This window comes from Diadema antillarum, unplaced genomic scaffold, assembly GCF_040938485.1.
Source record: "Diadema antillarum isolate AM-2024a unplaced genomic scaffold, OU_Dant_1.0 scf00000000, whole genome shotgun sequence".
NCBI classification, from domain to species: domain Eukaryota; kingdom Metazoa; phylum Echinodermata; class Echinoidea; order Diadematoida; family Diadematidae; genus Diadema; species Diadema antillarum.
The window spans coordinates 553,138-570,976 of record NW_027270889.1 but is presented as its reverse complement, the minus strand read 5'-3'; the positions used below and the strand labels follow the sequence as shown (position 1 = coordinate 570,976).

Here is a 17,839-nt window from a genome sequence, read left to right as displayed (position 1 = left end):
AAAATTCACATTTTACCTCAAATTTATAGTTGAGTGACCCGCACCTCGCTTATAGTTAATATTTATGCATGTTTGAATCACATTTCGCGACTGAAATTCTATGAAATCCCACTCATATACAGGAAAAATGCTGAAGATTCTATTAGAACCAAAAGTTCACTAATCAATATCGGAAAAATTGTAGCTATCGTCCTCAAACGCGAACGATGCGGAATAGTTGTGCGCAAGGGGCACGCAACTCATCACCCGCGCGTGCAGCTCCCATAGACAAAGCACGTATACTCTAACCAGTTGTCGATTTCTCACAAGGTTTTATTGCGTGAACTGTTCGAAATGGTCAAGACAGACATTTTACTGTAAAATACGAAATTTGAGCTTCATTTGCAGATTTTTTTTTTTTTGTGTCATCCGCTCGGTGAGAATGTGTACGGTGATTTGTGGGATGAATTGTGATTCTGGTGCAAGGATTAGGTGCGAAAGACCTCGATTATTCGATTACGAAAATAGCGTCCGGTAATACAATGCGATTTTGCACGGCGCAAAAAACCACTATTTTTAGAGGGGTATGTTTGAAGCATATTTTCTAAAAACTGGAACGAAGAAATGACGTAAGTTGGCTGAATTCGTAATTTCCATGAGTCTGTGAATAAGTGGTGTTGTTTTTAGCCGAAATTTCATTCTATGAGTACGGAATTCAAAGCCACAAAGAAAAGCGTCCGGTAATAGGATGTTCCACCCTATATGATAACAATAATAACAATTATTGAAAAAAAGAAACTTGTAGGGAATGATGATAATGATAGAGATTGTTAGGTGATCGGTATACGGTTTACAGATTTTCAACTCTTTGTTCACTTAATTGCTTTTGTCGGGACTAAAGTATGTGAAACAATGTCATATTTGGGAATTTGGGAAAGGCGATATCTACCAAAGATTTTCTCACACAGGTAGACTCTACACCCGAGTCGTTGCCCACGGGCTTCTGCCTGGACAAGCATACTCTTTTGCGAGAGTTTCTCTGTGCTCTTGTTTGGGTGGATTGTGTTGTGGTTGCTGCTGCTGCTGTTGCTACGGCTACTCAATTGACGTTGTTGATGTTGATGTTGGTGTTGTTTTTGATGATATTGCTGTTGCTGCTCCTATTGTCGTTGCTGTTGTTGTTGTTGCTGCGGCTGCTGCTGCTGTTGTTGTTGTAGTTATTGTTGTTGTTTTTGTTATAAATTGTTATGATTTGTTCTACCTGTGTCACAAAGGACGCCACCCCATCCTGGCCGGCAGATACAATCACCAGGGTTCTCACACCTTCCATGGACACATCCTTCGAACGGCACGCAATCCTCACACGAGGGGCCCCTGTAGCCATCTTCACAGCTGTGGACAGTAAGAGGAAACAAACATTCAATTTTGATGCGAATTTCGTCTTCAAATTTATTCTTCTTCAACTCACTCTCACATAACGAGAGGAAAGTCTCACATTCATGATCTTATCAATCAATGTTCAGAAATTCCTAAACATCCTAATGTAATTAGATACAGTCAAACCTGCCTTAGCGGCCACCTGTCTATAGTGGCCACCTATGCGGCCACTGACCCCCCTTTAGAGAAGAGCCAGTAGATTTTAACCTGTATATAGCGGCCACAGAGCTATACGGAGCCGCAGCCGAACGAATAATTAATAGTGTGTTTGCTGCTTTGCAGCCGTGCCGATAATTCATGGCTAACAGTTCAGTGATCGCCACAGCTGCATTCTCCCTTCATTCAGTAATAATGATGCTGGCATCAATTTTAATTATGTTTGATGTACGCAATCTACTGTGCAACAACTCGATCAATACCGGCATTGTTCCATGCATGAAACACGTGCAATATCATACACATAATGAACATGCAAGGAGGTACTAGTACCTCCTTGGTACATGTAAGTATTCATAGATGAATACAATGATAATATACATGTACATGCGTGTAATGAGCCTATTACACACACAAAATGTCTGATAATCTGTCTATAGCGGCCCAACCGCTCTTTTCATCTCCCTAGGGTGGCCGCTGTAGATAAGTTTAACTGTATTTCGGCATGACATCACACAAGAGTATAGTTTAATCACTAGGGGAGGTAATGTCCACAATTAAATTTTGCTTTCGAAATGAATAAGATAAACACGATAGTGATTTGTGCGACTGCAGTAGCTAATATATCTTTCCTACAAAAATAAATACATAAATTTTACCTGCACATATCAGGGCCAACGCACGCACCATGTACACATCCATTTGTACAGTTACCTATCATGGAGAAATAGAGTAGAAGATTTTGGTAGACAGATAGATAGAAAGGTAAATAGACAGACAAATAGGTAGACAGATAGATAGAAAGGTAAATAGACAGACAGACAAATATATAGATAGATAGATAGATGGATGGATAGATAGATAAATGAATAAATAGATAAATAGACAGACAGATAGATGTATAGATGTATACATCGATGGATAGATCGATGTATAGATAGATAGAGATGGACAGATAGATATCAAATACATGAGAAATGGAGAGGAGACAGACAGACAGAGAAAGAGAAACAGATAAAGTAAGAAAAAGATATACAGAGTGAGAGAGGAATAGGGAGGGAGAGGAAGAGATAAATGAATAGCGAGAGAGAAATAAGTAGAGAAATAACATGAGCTAGACTTATATACATCTGACCAGGTTAGCAAGAGAAGTTGTCTCCATTGTGACAAAGTGTACGCTGTTAGTAATAAGGCAGCTTCACTTGGGTTGGACATAGTACTGATACATCAATGAATACCTGACTTCTCCACAAAGAGGCAATTTTCATGAATGCTAACTACCCCTAACCACAGCTGTGGTATAGTTGGTAAACTTTAAAGAGAACGCAAGGCATCCTCGTAGACTCACTGATGACAAGATGCATTGTAATGATCTGTGATTACAAAATCTTATGATACGACGCGACAGCATAGTCAATGGCAAGCTTTCTCACTAACTTGTAAGTCTGCTGTTCTAAAATTAAGTCAGAAAAAGTGGGTACACCATCTATCAGGGTTTCATGATGACGGGTCACATAATTATATTTCATGTTTATGTATCTATATCATATACTAGCTGTAGCCCATACTCATAATAAAACATGTCTACTTGCTGTCTATGAAAGATCGTTTCACGAACCGTAAAGCAAGAAATGAGAAGTGCAAAAAAACTATCCCACACCCAAGTATTTTCCACAGCAAATCAAGGGTAAAGCGTGATCATAAGAGTTACCACATGCTATTCCTGAGAAAAAATATGTTTTAGTGTGTGTTATCAACTTAGATATTGGAAGAGATTAGATATACGAGACACTAATCATGCTGCATGTGAGATGAAAAAGATCGATGACAATTCATTGTACCAAAAATAGGAGTACAATAAGGAAGAAACCGAAGAGGACGAGGAGGGAGAATGTTTAATGGTCAAAAGAAAATAACAGAATTGATATGATGTCACACATGATAATTTCATTACAAAGTACATGTATCTTTTCTTTTGGATTTGAATCCAAAGAAGTGGAGTTCAGTTCAAGGTACCATTGACCACATACGCTAGCAAGAAAAATGGAGAACCGGATCTTCTTAAGAAACAAACATTTGTCACCACTAACTTGGTGGATGGCAAACGACTCCAACATCTTCAAAATGACCACAATCGTGACTGCTGGCTCTTGGGCAACCAACGAGCATCTCCTCAGACCCAGTGCACGCCACCTCATCGAGATGTATGGGACCGGTCCCCGGGCCGAAGCCGCCAGCCAACACGTATCTCGAGGCGGATCCGAGGCCGAGCTGCCTGCAGACTACATTGGCATCGGCCATGTCCCAGTCATCATCACACACTGTGCCCCACTGGTTGTTATGAAAGATCTCGACCCGGCCTTCCAGAGCGGACGATCCTCCAGCCAGACGGATGGGGTAGGGAGGCGGTTCTACGGAACCTAACATACATGATTACCGGCATTATCCACTGATGACTACTCCGTCTCACGAGCAAAGGTTTGTTCAATATTTCCACGAATCTCTAAGCACTAAAACAGAAAGCGCGTTTTGTTTTGTTTTGTTTTGTTTTGTTTTGTTTTGTTTTGTTTTTGAATCTGGACGCAATCCAAACTGCCTTTTTGCTTCAGATACAAACAAAACAAAAAAGAAGGAGAAAAAAGAGTATACGTCATGCATGCATGGCAGTTAGTCATGATAAATAACATGCGCATCCAGTTAGTAACAAGAGACCGTTAGCCTCTGAACAGTCCAAGCAAGTACCCTATAGAGGATAACGCCGAAATACCCTATAGAGGATAAAACGGGATGATCGAGCGAGCTCGCCGAACCTGGCTCAGTGCCAAGCGAATCACCCTCACGTGTAAAGTCTATGGCAACCGACAAAACCGCTTCGACTTGTCGGCGTTTAAACATACACAGTATTTTTTGCTCACCGCGGATTGCGCTCATTTTCCCTCAGAGTAAAGATTATTAGTTTTTGCTTTCATAGACCCTTTTGCAGGATAATCCGGGGTGAGCAAAATTCACACGCTCTCTGTAAAAGCACGGCTTGTTCGAAAATTTTGTCCACTTAGCCTCATTCAATCCGTTTTGCATTTTGTCAGGCTATCGCTACTGGAACTGAGAAAAACGCGCACACACCGCTTGCCTGTTGCCTCCCGTATACGCAGTTAGCCCAGTGTACGTGGAATGGCCGACGATCGTATTGCTCTCTGACTCGCCTTGCTTGCTTGGCCGCCGCTTTCGTGGGCCAAAGCTCGCTGTTGTGAGAAGGTACCTAACTCATCCCACATTGATATACATGAAATCAAAACTGTAAATTTTGGAAATACATTGTGTAGGATGACACCAATGCTTACCTCTTTATAGTATGATCTCCAGGGGACATTAGAAGATGTGTCAACGCAGGTAATCAGAAAAATCAAAATGTGAATTGATCACGCCCCTGCGTCGATCTTGGGAAAGTGCTGTGACATCGAAAAGTTTATTACCCTGGCCGTTCTGGCATTCTCGATCGGCAGTGCCTGTTGTAGCAGGGAGGTGAGAGGTTTTGTCTCACCTCCCTGGTTGTAGATAATCACTGCGAAACACATACTATGCAGATTACTTGGGAGGGGGTTGGATGATGTTGTTTTTGTGTGTAGTTGGGTTTCCTCGATACCAGTGAGCTGTCACTGAGATCATGGATGATTAGCACGGTACAGTTTGTCTAATCAGGCATAGTTATATTCTCTTGCCACCTCCCTGTCATGCCATGAATGCATTGACAGAATATTTTGGAGGACCAATTAGGCATTTTGTGTTATATCTACTTGGGACTGTGGGAGAATTATATAACTGCGAAAAAATTCCAACTTCCATTTGAGAGGGGGGCTGTGTATTTTGTTTTGTTTGTTTGTGTGTGTGTGGTATCATTCTACAACGACTATGTGCACTTGAGTGTAGTTCTGTTTGAGAGGTGCATTGCGTATTTTGTTTTGTTTGTTTGTGTGTGTGTGTGGTATCATCCTGCAACGACTATGTGCACTTAGTGTAGTTTTAGCTTCGATTTGTGCAAATTGTCAAAACCATCTTATCGCGATGTGCGATCCCCGGCCGTTGGTATGTGACGCTGTGACTTATCTCCTGCATGTGGGTGTATACAAACGGCGCGGACTGTGTGAATGATGGATACACAAGACCACCCACATCATTGCCAGCGTGCAGCGCTCGCACGAGCCTGCAAACTCCGCAACATTTTGAGTCATAAATCGGAACGTCCGGCAACAAGAATAGCGATAACGATCGCAACGCTTCGTTGAGCCGCTAAATAGCCCTGAGAGGGTAATTCAGTTTTATCCCTGATAGGGTACTTGCTTGGACTGCTGAATGACGCAGGATTATACAGAATATGCTTCTGATGTCTGTGTGTTGTCAGTGGTTGTAGTGGCATCTGGTTGCGTGTGACACTAACCCGGCTGCCTGCAGGCCACTGCTGCATCTTCATCGTGATGGCAGTCATGATACAGTGCCTGGGGACAAGACACCAGCGACTCTTCATCCCCATGGCATCGCAAGTTATCCAGGTGGATAGGACCGTGCCCGCTGCCATAGGCCGCTGATCCCATGACCTCAAACGGCTGCCCGAATCCCAGTTGGCGACAAGCCACTGTGGCATCGTTCCAGTCCCAGGCATCGTCGCACACCGTGCCCCATGTGGCCTCGACGAGGACCTCGACGCGACCTTCGTACGGTGAAGGTCCTCCAACCAGGCGAATCATCTCTACACTAGCACATACGAACAGGGTGTCAACTTCGTCAGCCTGAGGTTTCCTTATGATTCACACTCACTGTAGCTAGCTAGAAATAACTGGTCCTAATTTTCATTCAAAGATGGAACGTTGACATAAAGTATGGTGCACATCTTTTATGTAACTTTTCTTTGAAGGGCTGAAGTTTACGTCTCCCGCCCCTCCCTTTAGCATCAGCATGCTGAATACTGACAGAAGACGAGTGTTCAGCACATTAATCACTCGATGAATTAATCAACTATCGATCTATCATCTGATTAGCTACACAGTCAGCAGACAGTCAAGGAATCAGCCTGTTAATTCATCAGCTCATCGGTTTGTTGGTTAATCTATTCTGGTAGCCATTAATCTGTCAAAATAATGCTTGCTAACTAATTCATTTTGTGAACTGTCAACTACCTAAAAACGTTAGAAGAGTGCGATGAAATAATGAGATTTGAATAATAAGGTCAAAAATGTAACATACGAGCATGTGTTGACATCTGCTTATAGAAACTGCACGTAAGGACCCATGATATCACAGCATGGCGAAAAGACGTATGTATCCGGGGTTTGTTAGTGGAGGCAGGGGTTCGAATATTGGTAAAGTTTAGATACGTCATATCCGCTGTTTCTTGTAAATCTATCTGTCGATCATGGCGTACAGTGCGTCGTCACACTTTGAAAAATTTGGATTTGTTAAAGCATTTAGCGCCCCAAAATACATCTAGGAGCCTCGAAGAACCGCAAAAGAATATGCCTTACGTATATAAGACGTGTCATGAACGATTGACAATAATAACATGTCAATATGGTCAACGTATTGTACATCCAAATTTGCCAAAACATCGGGTACACATTAGCTCTCTACGCTGTAGTGTAAAACGCCATTGAAGCAGAGAATCAAGTTAATATGAAATCGATAGATAACAAGAGTCAAATTGTTTTTCAGTGGTAAATAAAAGCTGGACACTAGTGTTATCACTTGTTTTGCATCCTGGCAGGCATTGGATTAGTGCGAGCTTTTTTAAAATGCATGCTGCAGTTATTACAAACTTGCTTTTATGATAATTTTAGCTGCAAATAGCCGCGTTTGAAAAGAGTACATGTATAAGAGTTTATGCTTATGAATAACGATGGCTCCCACAAACAAGCTGCATGAGTTTTTTTTTTTTTTTTTTTTGGTTCTTCTTATAATAAGTGACATACCAAAGAATAAAGCATCGGAAAGTAGATCCAATAAAGACATCTTGTGTTATGATTACATAGCAATTTTGAAATACAATGAATATATATATATATATATATATATATATATATATATATATATATTTATACTGTATGTATATATTTTGTTTTACATTTCCTTTCTGACATGTGTTTCTAGCTCTTCCTTCCTTGAAATTGATTATCATTACACTGACTACTCTACAAGTGGCGTAGAGTTGGGCAAATCATAGAGCCTCTTACTGATACAAGTTTGACCTCTACACTGGAACTGACCAATGGGACACGTCGGTGGGGCTGGTCAATGACAACAGGTGCACACGGGGGGGGGGGGGGGGGGGGCAGCAGGAAAAAAGAAACTTGACATGGTCAAATGATTATTGCAGCATCTATATACCCAAACAATTTCCTCACCAATTTTCTCGAGACACAATATCGACCCAAATTCACGAAGGTGGTTTAAACCTGGTTTAAACTTATATACCATGGTCTAAAATAAGCGTGAAATAGGCATACCTTCGACATCGGCGTATTAATGGCGTTCGTTACCATGATTACTGGACGTCTTTTGGCGCACGCAATCTGTCAATCGTATTTACGCAGGAGAAATTTGCATAACCCGAATTCGGGCCAGTGTTTTGTTTTGTTCTGTTTTTGTCCATGTTATAGAAGAATGACATTATCAAAGTGTCATCTCAATCTCTCAATCTCTATCTTTGCAATTGTGTCATTATTTTGCCTTTTGTACTGATCATACTGTATAATGATGTTATTCCTTGCTTCCTGAATATTATTCGAAAATAAAAAAAGAAATAATACATGTTCAATGACACACATTACTCAGTCTATTCTGTTGAAAAAAAAAAGAATAAAGTTTTCACTTGAGCTTCTTGCTGTCTCAGTGACGCCGACATTGCCATGTGTATATTCATGATTATTTTCTCTTGATATTACTTGCATAATGCACATGTTGACGAACCATATGCACGACTCTCAGTCTCTGTACCTGTACTCGGTACCTGTATTGCTATGTCAAACAAACTTTGGACGTTTGACATTTGCTCGTCTGTAATCGAATCTGTAATCACTTCCCATGATAACTTTCACCTTTACCGATATCAAGGTGATTAAGACTTTAGAACTTGTAATTGGGTTTCTGATAAAATGACTATTGTATAAAACTTAAGATGTTGATGATTAATGAAATGAAAAAGGCCAGAAAAATAGATATTAGAACGAGTTCATCCAGTCAACCTAACTTAAGTCGGATAATCGCTTCATTCAATGGTCTTTGCGAGTCCTCTTTTCCTTATACAGTTATAGTTTAGTAATCTCAATCCCCCAAAAGTCGAATTTTCTCTGAGTCGAAGCTTTTCTTTCAGTCCAAATATACGTAGGCAAACATGGCAAGGTTAACTGTTTATTACTCCGCATGGAGGAGCAATGGGAAAAAGATTGCATCTATACGACCATTACCTGCATAACCCAGCACTAACCTGGTGGATTACAGATCACTCCAGCATCTTCATCGTGAGCACAGTTGTGGGAGGATATGTAAAAACACGATGGAAGGGTCTCCTCCTCGCCCGTGCACCTTACATCATCGAGATGGATCGGGCCAGTACCCGCGCCATACCTGGCTCTGAAACGGACGGCCAGGGCAGGGCCGAATCCAAGCTGGCGGCAGGCGACGTTGGCGTCGACCAGATTCCACTGATCGTCGCACACAGTACCCCACTGATTGTTCAGGAAAATCTCAACACGTCCCTCGTACTGATTCGGCCCCCCGACGAGGCGAATAGCCACTGGTGCTGTTGAGTGAGTTAAGGAGTCAACGGGTGTTGTCACCAATCATAGAAATACTTACCAAAGTATTCACTCAACAATATGGAGAATTTTCTCAAAATACTAATGTGAAATCAGGAAGTAGAGCAATATTCTTGTAAAACACATCAATGAAGTTCGAGGAAAATCGAACAATCTGTTCAATAGTTACGACTTCCTATTAAAGATATCAAATAGTAAGGACCTCCCTCATCGCCTTGCTCAAAAAACCCGGACGAGAAACTACTTTCTTTTTTTACTTGGCCTAAGAGCTTGGTGTCACTATTGCAGCATTAGGCTACAATTTAACTGCTTGCAGTTACATACCAGTTGAACGATATAGAGAAAATATAATAACAATTTCAGACACTTTTCATATATCCGACGCAATGAAAAAGGAATATGTCTAAAGAAGACAAAAGGAAACATATCTGCCTTAACATACGATAGTAAGTTGAGGGAATGTGTAGGCCCGCTAGATATGTTGTCTTATCGTTTCACTTTTCTGACATTCCAAATATTATTATTGTAGCCTTAAACTCCAATGACAGCAGATGGCTTTATTTTGATTAAAAATGCTGAAACTTCATTACTTTTGGCTTAATTGTCCAATTGTCCTAAAATTTCACCGGTGTGTTCTTCTACTATGTCTGCATTCACTGAACGGATACGTTCGGGGCATATTCATATTGTAAAGAGTTAATTTGTTTTCCAGAGCGTCATATCTATTAAAGAAGATATTCCATATTTCAGTTAAGATTATATGCTTAGAATAAGATGCGTAGAAAGTAAGATGGCGTGTTATTTTCGAGCAATCCTTAGTTTGGAGGACGTCCTCCATCCACGTGAAACGCTTTTGGGTACTTTATCAGTTACCATGGCAACGTGACTTGAAACTCACGTGCGTCACACTGCTCTTCATCCTCGCCTAACGGGCAATCCCTATTCCCGTTGCAGCGCCAATCTGAGGGAACACAAAGTCGATTGCTGTTGCAGAGAAACCCACCGGAGGGACACTCGAGTATCGGCCGAGCTGAGAAGGAGAATAGCCCATCAGTGCACATGAAAGAAAGAGTGTAAAAAGGGCATGGTGTGTATGTGTGTTTTTTTCATCTTTCCAGAAAGGTTTGACAAGATATGATGAAAACACTGTAACAACCATCAACAAGTTAAGTTGATATCTTTAAACATAACCTGAAAAATCAACTTGTCCAAGGACGTAAACACTGGGCAGGATTCGAACTCGGGTCCTCCGATCGGGAGTCGGGAGTCTTATCCACTATAATTATGCCACGTACAGCATATGCAGGGAGTTGGAAAATACACATACAATGGACAAGGATGTGGAGAAGTCTCATAGCTGCTGACACAAAACAATAGTGGCACTCCTTCTTTTATCATTAAATACAAACTTGATTTTACACACTCCAAAAGACGACAATACTCCAACTTGATTAATCATCTCAGGACACAGTCATGTTCGACCTCAACTCATGTGGGGGCGCTGTGGCATAATGGATAAGACTCCCGACTCCCGATCGGAGGACTCGAGTTCGAATCCCACCCAGTGCTTACGTCCTTGGACAAGATGTTTTACCCACAATGTCCCTCTCGACCCAGGTGTATAAATGAGTACCTGGCAAAGCCTAAGGAAATCACAATGGCAGGACCCTCTGGTAGAGAAGTAGTAACACTGAAGAAGCTACCATGGATAAATACGACCTTATTATCATTATCAATTCAATTACTCTTTCCGTTACACAACGGGCAAAAACAACCCCTCTAGGAGCTGCTAACACTAGGTCACAGAGCGCTCACCTTCGCACCGCAACGGCTCGGCGTCCCAGTTGCCAGATGGGAGACAGGACAGGGAACGGCTTTCTCCGTATCGCTGATAACCTTCATTACACTGTGTGAGGCAGACTGGATTCGGCTGGGCATCTCGGAGACAATTCAGTCTACCATGGAGGGGAACCTCCAGAGTAGGACAACTGATAGCTACTTCTGGTAGAAGGCAGGAGGAGCAAGAGAACCAAAGTGGAGGAGATAGAAATATGTGGAGAAAAGGGAGAAAATATGAGAAAAAGGAGAGCAACAAGAGGAGGACGAGGGAGAATACGGAAGGATGAAGTGAAACGGAGGAGGAGGAGGAGGAGGAGTGAGACGGAGAAGATTAGAAAGGGTGGTGGCGGTGGAGGAGAAGAATTGAGGGAGAAGGGGAAGAGGAAGAAGTGGAGGAGGAAGAGAATCAGAGATGACCGACCTCTTTCATTTATATCAAATTTGACCAAAAAAAAATCATAGGTTTTGAGAAGACTTGTTTTATTGTTTGTTTTAACCATGTCAGCATTTACTGACTATTTCACTAGTCTTTCTTCAATTGCTCTACAGGCACGTTTGTGGCAACTTTTACAAGAAGGGACATGTGTGCAATGCTGTTTGCTGCGTCTCACACCTATGAAACTCAACATTCACAGTGATTATGTCCAAGATGACCCTAGTAAGAAAGTGCTATTACCTGCTGGTCTACAAATCACCCCCGCGTCTTCCTCGTGAGCACAGTTGTGGAAAGATGTATGCGGACAAGACGTCAGGGTCTCCTCGTTACCGCTGCACCTCACATCATCGAGATGGATCGGGCCAGTTCCGGCTCCATACCTGGCCCTTAGCTGGGCTGTTTCGGCAGCCCCGTATCCCAGCTGGCGGCAGACGACGTTTGCGTCGGGCAGGTTCCACTCGTCATCACACACCGTTCCCCACTGGTTGTCCATAAAGACTTCCACCCGGCCTTCGAGGGGATGCGACCCTCCGACGAGGCGAATTGTGACTGGTGGAGGTGGGGTAGCAAGTGGAACTGTATAGAGGGAAACAAACATCCACTCCACGCACTTACTTCCATTTTACAAAGATGTACGGGTTTGAAATGAAAGGACACCTTGCACGTCACTAACTTGTCTTGTCATCTCGACTTTAATCTTGCCTTGAACCACTGCAGTACATTGTGTGATAAAAAAAATCCATTAAGGCGCCTGGATGTTCCTCTTGCTTTTAAAGTTTGTATAGTATATATATTATGCTTTGGTAACGAGTTTTGTTTTATGAGTCTGTCAAAGACCAGTCGACAAATAGATAACATGATCACGTACTCGAACGTTTGGCCAAAATATTTTTTGAGGTGCTAGTATAAGCTCCCATGGACAACATTCTCGTGTATGATAACAAATGGGAATAAAAGAAGGAAAAATGAGGAAGGAAGAGTAAAAAGAGAAGAGAGATGGAGAAGACGGAAGGATGAAGTAGAACGGAGAGGAGGAGGAGGGAGGAGAAGAAGGAGAAGAAAAAAAAGGTGGTGGCGGTGGAGAAGAAGGAGAAAGGGAGGGAGAAGGGGAAATAGAAGAAGAGAAGGAGGAAGAGAAACAGAGATGACCGACCTCTTTCATTTATATATCAAGTCTTACAACGACAAAAAAAGATCATGGCTTTTGAGAAGAATTGTTTTCTTTTTTTTAATACAATGTACAGACTATTTCACTAGTCTTTCTTAACTTGCTCTGCAGACACGTTTGTGGCAACCCTTACAAGAAGGGACATTTGTGCAATGTTGTCTGCTGCGTCTCACACCTATGAAACTCAACATTCAAAATGATTATGTCCAAGATGACCTTAAAAACAAAGTACAATTACCTGCTGGCCTACAAATCACCCCCGCGTCTTCCTCGTGAGCACAGTTGTGGAAAGATGTATGCGGACAAGACGTCAGGGTCTCCTCGTTACCGCTGCACCTCACATCATCGAGATGGATCGGGCCAGTTCCGGCTCCATACCTGGCCCTTAGCTGGGCTGTTTCGGCAGCCCCGTATCCCAGCTGGCGGCAGACGACGTTTGCGTCGGGCAGGTTCCACTCGTCGTCACACACCGTTCCCCACTGGTTGTCCATGAAGACTTCCACCCGGCCTTCGAGGGGATGCGACCCTCCGACGAGGCGAATTGTGACTGGCGGAGGTGGGGTAGCAAGTTGAGCTGTATAGAGGGAAACAGACATCCACTCCATGCACTTACTTCCATTCTACAAAGATTTCCGGGTTTGAAATGAAAGGACACATTGCACGTCACTAACTTGTCATGTTATCCCGACTTAAATCTTGTCTTGAACCACTGCAGTACATTGTGTGATAACAACAAAGAATCCATTTAGGCGCCTGCATGTTCCTCTTCCTTTTTGAAGTTTGCATTGTATGCTATGGCAATGAGTTCTCTTACACGAGTCAGTCAAATACCAGTCGACAAATGGGTAGCATGCATGATCACGTGATACAGTACTCGACCGTTTGTCACCTTTTCACATGGGCACACTTTTTAAAGGGGATTTTTAACGGTTATGCACTCCCATGGACAATATTCTTATGTAAGATAACAAGTTACTTAACCCTAAAGATTCTGTACATAATAGCCTATTGTTCCCTTGAGAGTACAGCGATATTATTCTCATTTCGGCAACTTTCTAAATCATCAAAATAGATCACTGCATGTTTAATTTTGTCTATTTAGAAGTCATGTTTATTTGAAGGCATATCAAGACTTTACAAAGAGAATTGTGTGTCACAAAAAAGTGACATACTTTTGTTGACCTTTCCCCTCTTTCAAATTACTTAATTTTATCTCTACGAAAACAATGAAACTGGTAAAGCATAAAACTATAACAAAGCAGACGGGTGGTTTCGGGTTTTTCACGGAGTAATCTGACGGGCGGTTTCGGGTGCATCAGTTTCTACCTGTACTAATGGTTTTATATTTTTATTGTACGTTATGAAACACAACGATGAATAGTTAGAAGACAAAAAAAGAGAGAGATTTACAGCAGCAAACTACTGACATGTAAATGATGCCACCTGAATAATTTTGGGGCTGATTTGGGAAGGAGATAAATACAATTGTAATGTACTTGACCGGCGCAAGATACAGACCTTGCGGACTGCACACCAAGCCGGCGTCCTCTTGGTGAATGCAGTTATGGCGGGAAATATGTGGGCAGGATGTCAAGAGCGCTTCGCTGCCATCGCACTGAAGGTTGTCGAGATGAATGGGGCCCGACCCAGCGCCGAAGCGTGCCCGGACCGGGGCCGACGTGGGGAGCCCAAGGCCCAGCTGTCTGCAGGCGACCTCGGCGTCGCTCATGTCCCATTCGTCATCACACACAGTGCCCCATTCGTTGTCTACCAAGACCTCCACTCGCCCCTCGTATGGAGTTGACCCGCCAACAAGGCGTATCGTGTTTTCACCTAGATTTTGTTTTTCGATTTGATGCAAATAAGATGACAACCAAAGATTATTACTCAAGCTTAGAATCTTGTCTTTCATGAGAAAATGTTTGCATGAACTTGTTTCCATGAAAAGAAATATTTACGAACTTACGACAGACTGATTTGATTTTAATTTGAGAAAGCCGATATGATGTAATTAGAATAAAAACGTCGAAACATAAACCACGAAATCCACATCCCGAAGTCGAAACTTACGCTTTGCCTGGTGATGATTTTTTTTTTTTCCTGCGTGACCTCCTTGAATGTTCCTTTTGACTTTCCAGGGAGCGACCACCATGCAGTTTTGATATCTAGAAATATTTTCAACTTAGTTTGTTTGTTCGTTTAAACCTTTTTTTTTCGGGGATAATTCATATACTATAAGAGCCTATTGCCTTGCATCTGAACTGAATTGCTGATCATGCATTTGAATGAAATCAATTTTGTTATGGAACTATCGGGCAAAAGTGTTAGGAAGATACGATGGCAATGAAACTAAGAAATGAGATACTGATATACAATGAGTAGATGGGGGAATTTACGCGACTAAAACGTTTTGCAATTGAAAACTGAAATTTGAGAATTTCCCATTTAACATCTCTCCTCAAAGTGTAACATCATATCAGAAGAATTTTGAAGATGCCTTAGAAGTTACTGCTACAGGACAAAACACAACGAATCCACTTTTTCACATCCTACAGAAATAAGGCGCGAGTAGGAAAGCGCAGCACAATGTTCTCCTAAAAGAAATGAAATTATTTGTGTTCAGATTATTATAGGTATATAGAAAGATAGATGGATGGATAGATGGATGAATAGATATATGAATAGATAGATAGATAGATAGATAGGTAAATAGATAGATAAATAGACAGATAGGTAGGTGGATAGGTAGATAGATAGAAATAAGAGAAACGTACCACTTTCCCGGCACACTATCCCGGCATCCTCGTAGTGAGCACAGTTGTGGTTAGGGTTGTGTTCACACAGTGTGAGCAGTGGTTCATCACCGTCACACCTCAAGTCATCCAGATGTATGGGGCCGGTTCCCGGACCGAAGGAACGAAGCGGATCAGCGGCAGGACCGAATCCGAGTTGCCTGCAGGCGACATCGGCATCCGCGTCGTCCCACTCATCGTTACACACAGTACCCCATCGGTTGTCGACGAGGACTTCTATGCGTCCCTCAAATTGGGATGAGCCATCAACCAGACGGATTCCGGCAGACCGATCAACACCTAGATGAGTGAGGATATATATTTGACAGAATTAAGGGTTTGTTAATGACCCAAATATTTCTGTAGCTGTCTGACTCATTTGAGTGTACTATTACACAGAAGAGACTTCCTACCGACGACGTGCCGTCAACCTCGCCTAGGTCTAATCCAAAGGAATGGTAGAAAAATTATTCAACTTATATGATTTTGACTTTAACAATAGCATTTAAACATGTTTATATCCATCTGAGTCAATTTTTCGAATGGTAGGAGGTCGACTTAAGGTTAATTGCTCTGTGTTAACACACCATCTACACCTATTATACAATTACACATTTACATCGTGCATTGTGATGTGTTTATAGTATAGTGATACCACGTATGTATAGAAGATACAGACCTGCGCACACAACTCCAGCATCTTCACTGTGAACGCAGTTGTGGATATTCAAGCCACCATGACTACAAGATAAGAGCGAGCTCTCGGTGCCGTCACACACCAGGTTGTCCAGGAGAATGAGTCCGCTTCCCGGCTCGAAGGGTCGAACTTCCACGGGCTCGCCCAGACCGAGCTGGCGGCAGGCAACTCGCGCGTCGCTCATATCCCAAAGGTCGTCGCAGATCGTGCCCCACTCTCCGTCGACGAGGATCTCAACGCGTCCCTGTAGGTGTGTGTCTCCTACCAGACGAATATCTGGACGAGACTCTGTGGGAGTTACTCCTGCAAAGATGAACAGTGTTGGAGGCGTTTAATGTTAAAACATACTGATATAATTAAAGTCTTGACATTGCATGATATGATTACTGCAAAATATTGACTGCAGATTTGAAACTATACGTTAGACGATAAAAAACTCAAAGGCTCCAGGCCTATATCTATTTGTAAATACCTCACACAAGTGTGTATTCCCTTGCAGTTTCAGATGTTGTAATTTTGTCTCCAACATTAAGCACATTTGTAACGTTATGTCTTACAAGAAAATTCAACCCACTTCTTCTTTGGTTTCGTATTTTGCCTCATTCGGAGAGTGTTAGCAGCACACTTTGATCGTGCTAAACTAACAGTTGGAAAGATGTTGTTGAGTTTGAGGGGGGTCCTTCTCCTTCCGCAAGACACATCCTGGGTATATAAGTTTATTTTATGTACACATTGACAATATGACAAAATTTACATTTTCATTCCATCTAATTTATTATCTTACCAAAATGAAATCACAGTCGTAGTGATTGTCACTTTCTGTAATTAAGCAGTATTAAATTGTTCTATCTGGAGAACTTAACGTGGATAAACAAAAATAACAAAAATTGTGGCGAAAATTGTCAGGGGGTTACTAACACCCCCCCCCCCCCATCTGATTCCGTCGTCAGTGTAACAGTAACTATTGCATTGGATTACAGAGTTAAGTTCAAGTTTAAGCTTATCTCTATTGTTCTCCATCTCAGCGTAATTAATAACATAATGTAAGCTACATGAAAGTAAAGAATTATCAAGATGCCATCTCTAGTGATGAATCGGGCAAGGCAAATGAACCTACCTGCCGCCTGGCATCTCACTGCAGCATCTTCAGTGTGTCCACAGTTGTGGTTGTCGACACCGTGATGTGAGCAAGAGACGAGCGAAGCCTCGTCCCCGTCACAATCCAGATCATCGAGGAAGATGCTGCCGGTCCCGCGGCCGAAGTCCATCAACGTAGCCGTTCCCGCCTCGATGGCCGGCCCGAGACCGAGCTGACCGCAGGCAACGTGCGCGTCGTCCAGATCCCACAGGTCATCACATACCGTTCCCCATACCTCATTGATGAGGATCTCCACCCGCCCCTCTTGATTGTTACTTCCACCAACGAGCCGGATGTCTTGTCTTTGGCCATAGGCTGCATGGCAGCAGAGACAAGACAAATGGAGTGTAAGATCAGATCAAAACACGACACAAGTTACACTTCATTAAATC

At 42.4% G+C, this 17,839-nt stretch overlaps 1 protein-coding gene across 1 annotated transcript in view; it reads right to left on the bottom strand.

Moving 5' to 3' along the window:
• LOC139719758 (uncharacterized) overlaps positions 1–17,839 on the bottom strand; it is a 46,599-nt gene that overhangs the window by 22,473 nt on the left and 6,287 nt on the right. Inside the window, exons 3-14 of the mRNA XM_071631474.1 lie at positions 17,427–17,762; positions 16,292–16,612; positions 15,595–15,912; positions 14,339–14,653; positions 13,059–13,394; positions 11,893–12,228; positions 11,193–11,378; positions 10,276–10,407; positions 9,047–9,361; positions 3,663–3,992; positions 2,232–2,286; positions 1,241–1,371 (exon numbers count right to left, since the gene is read on the bottom strand). Coding sequence (XP_071487575.1) covers positions 1,241–1,371; positions 2,232–2,286; positions 3,663–3,992; positions 9,047–9,361; positions 10,276–10,407; positions 11,193–11,378; positions 11,893–12,228; positions 13,059–13,394; positions 14,339–14,653; positions 15,595–15,912; positions 16,292–16,612; positions 17,427–17,762 — 3,111 coding nt within the window. The remainder of the gene's footprint in view (positions 1–1,240; positions 1,372–2,231; positions 2,287–3,662; positions 3,993–9,046; positions 9,362–10,275; positions 10,408–11,192; positions 11,379–11,892; positions 12,229–13,058; positions 13,395–14,338; positions 14,654–15,594; positions 15,913–16,291; positions 16,613–17,426; positions 17,763–17,839) is intronic.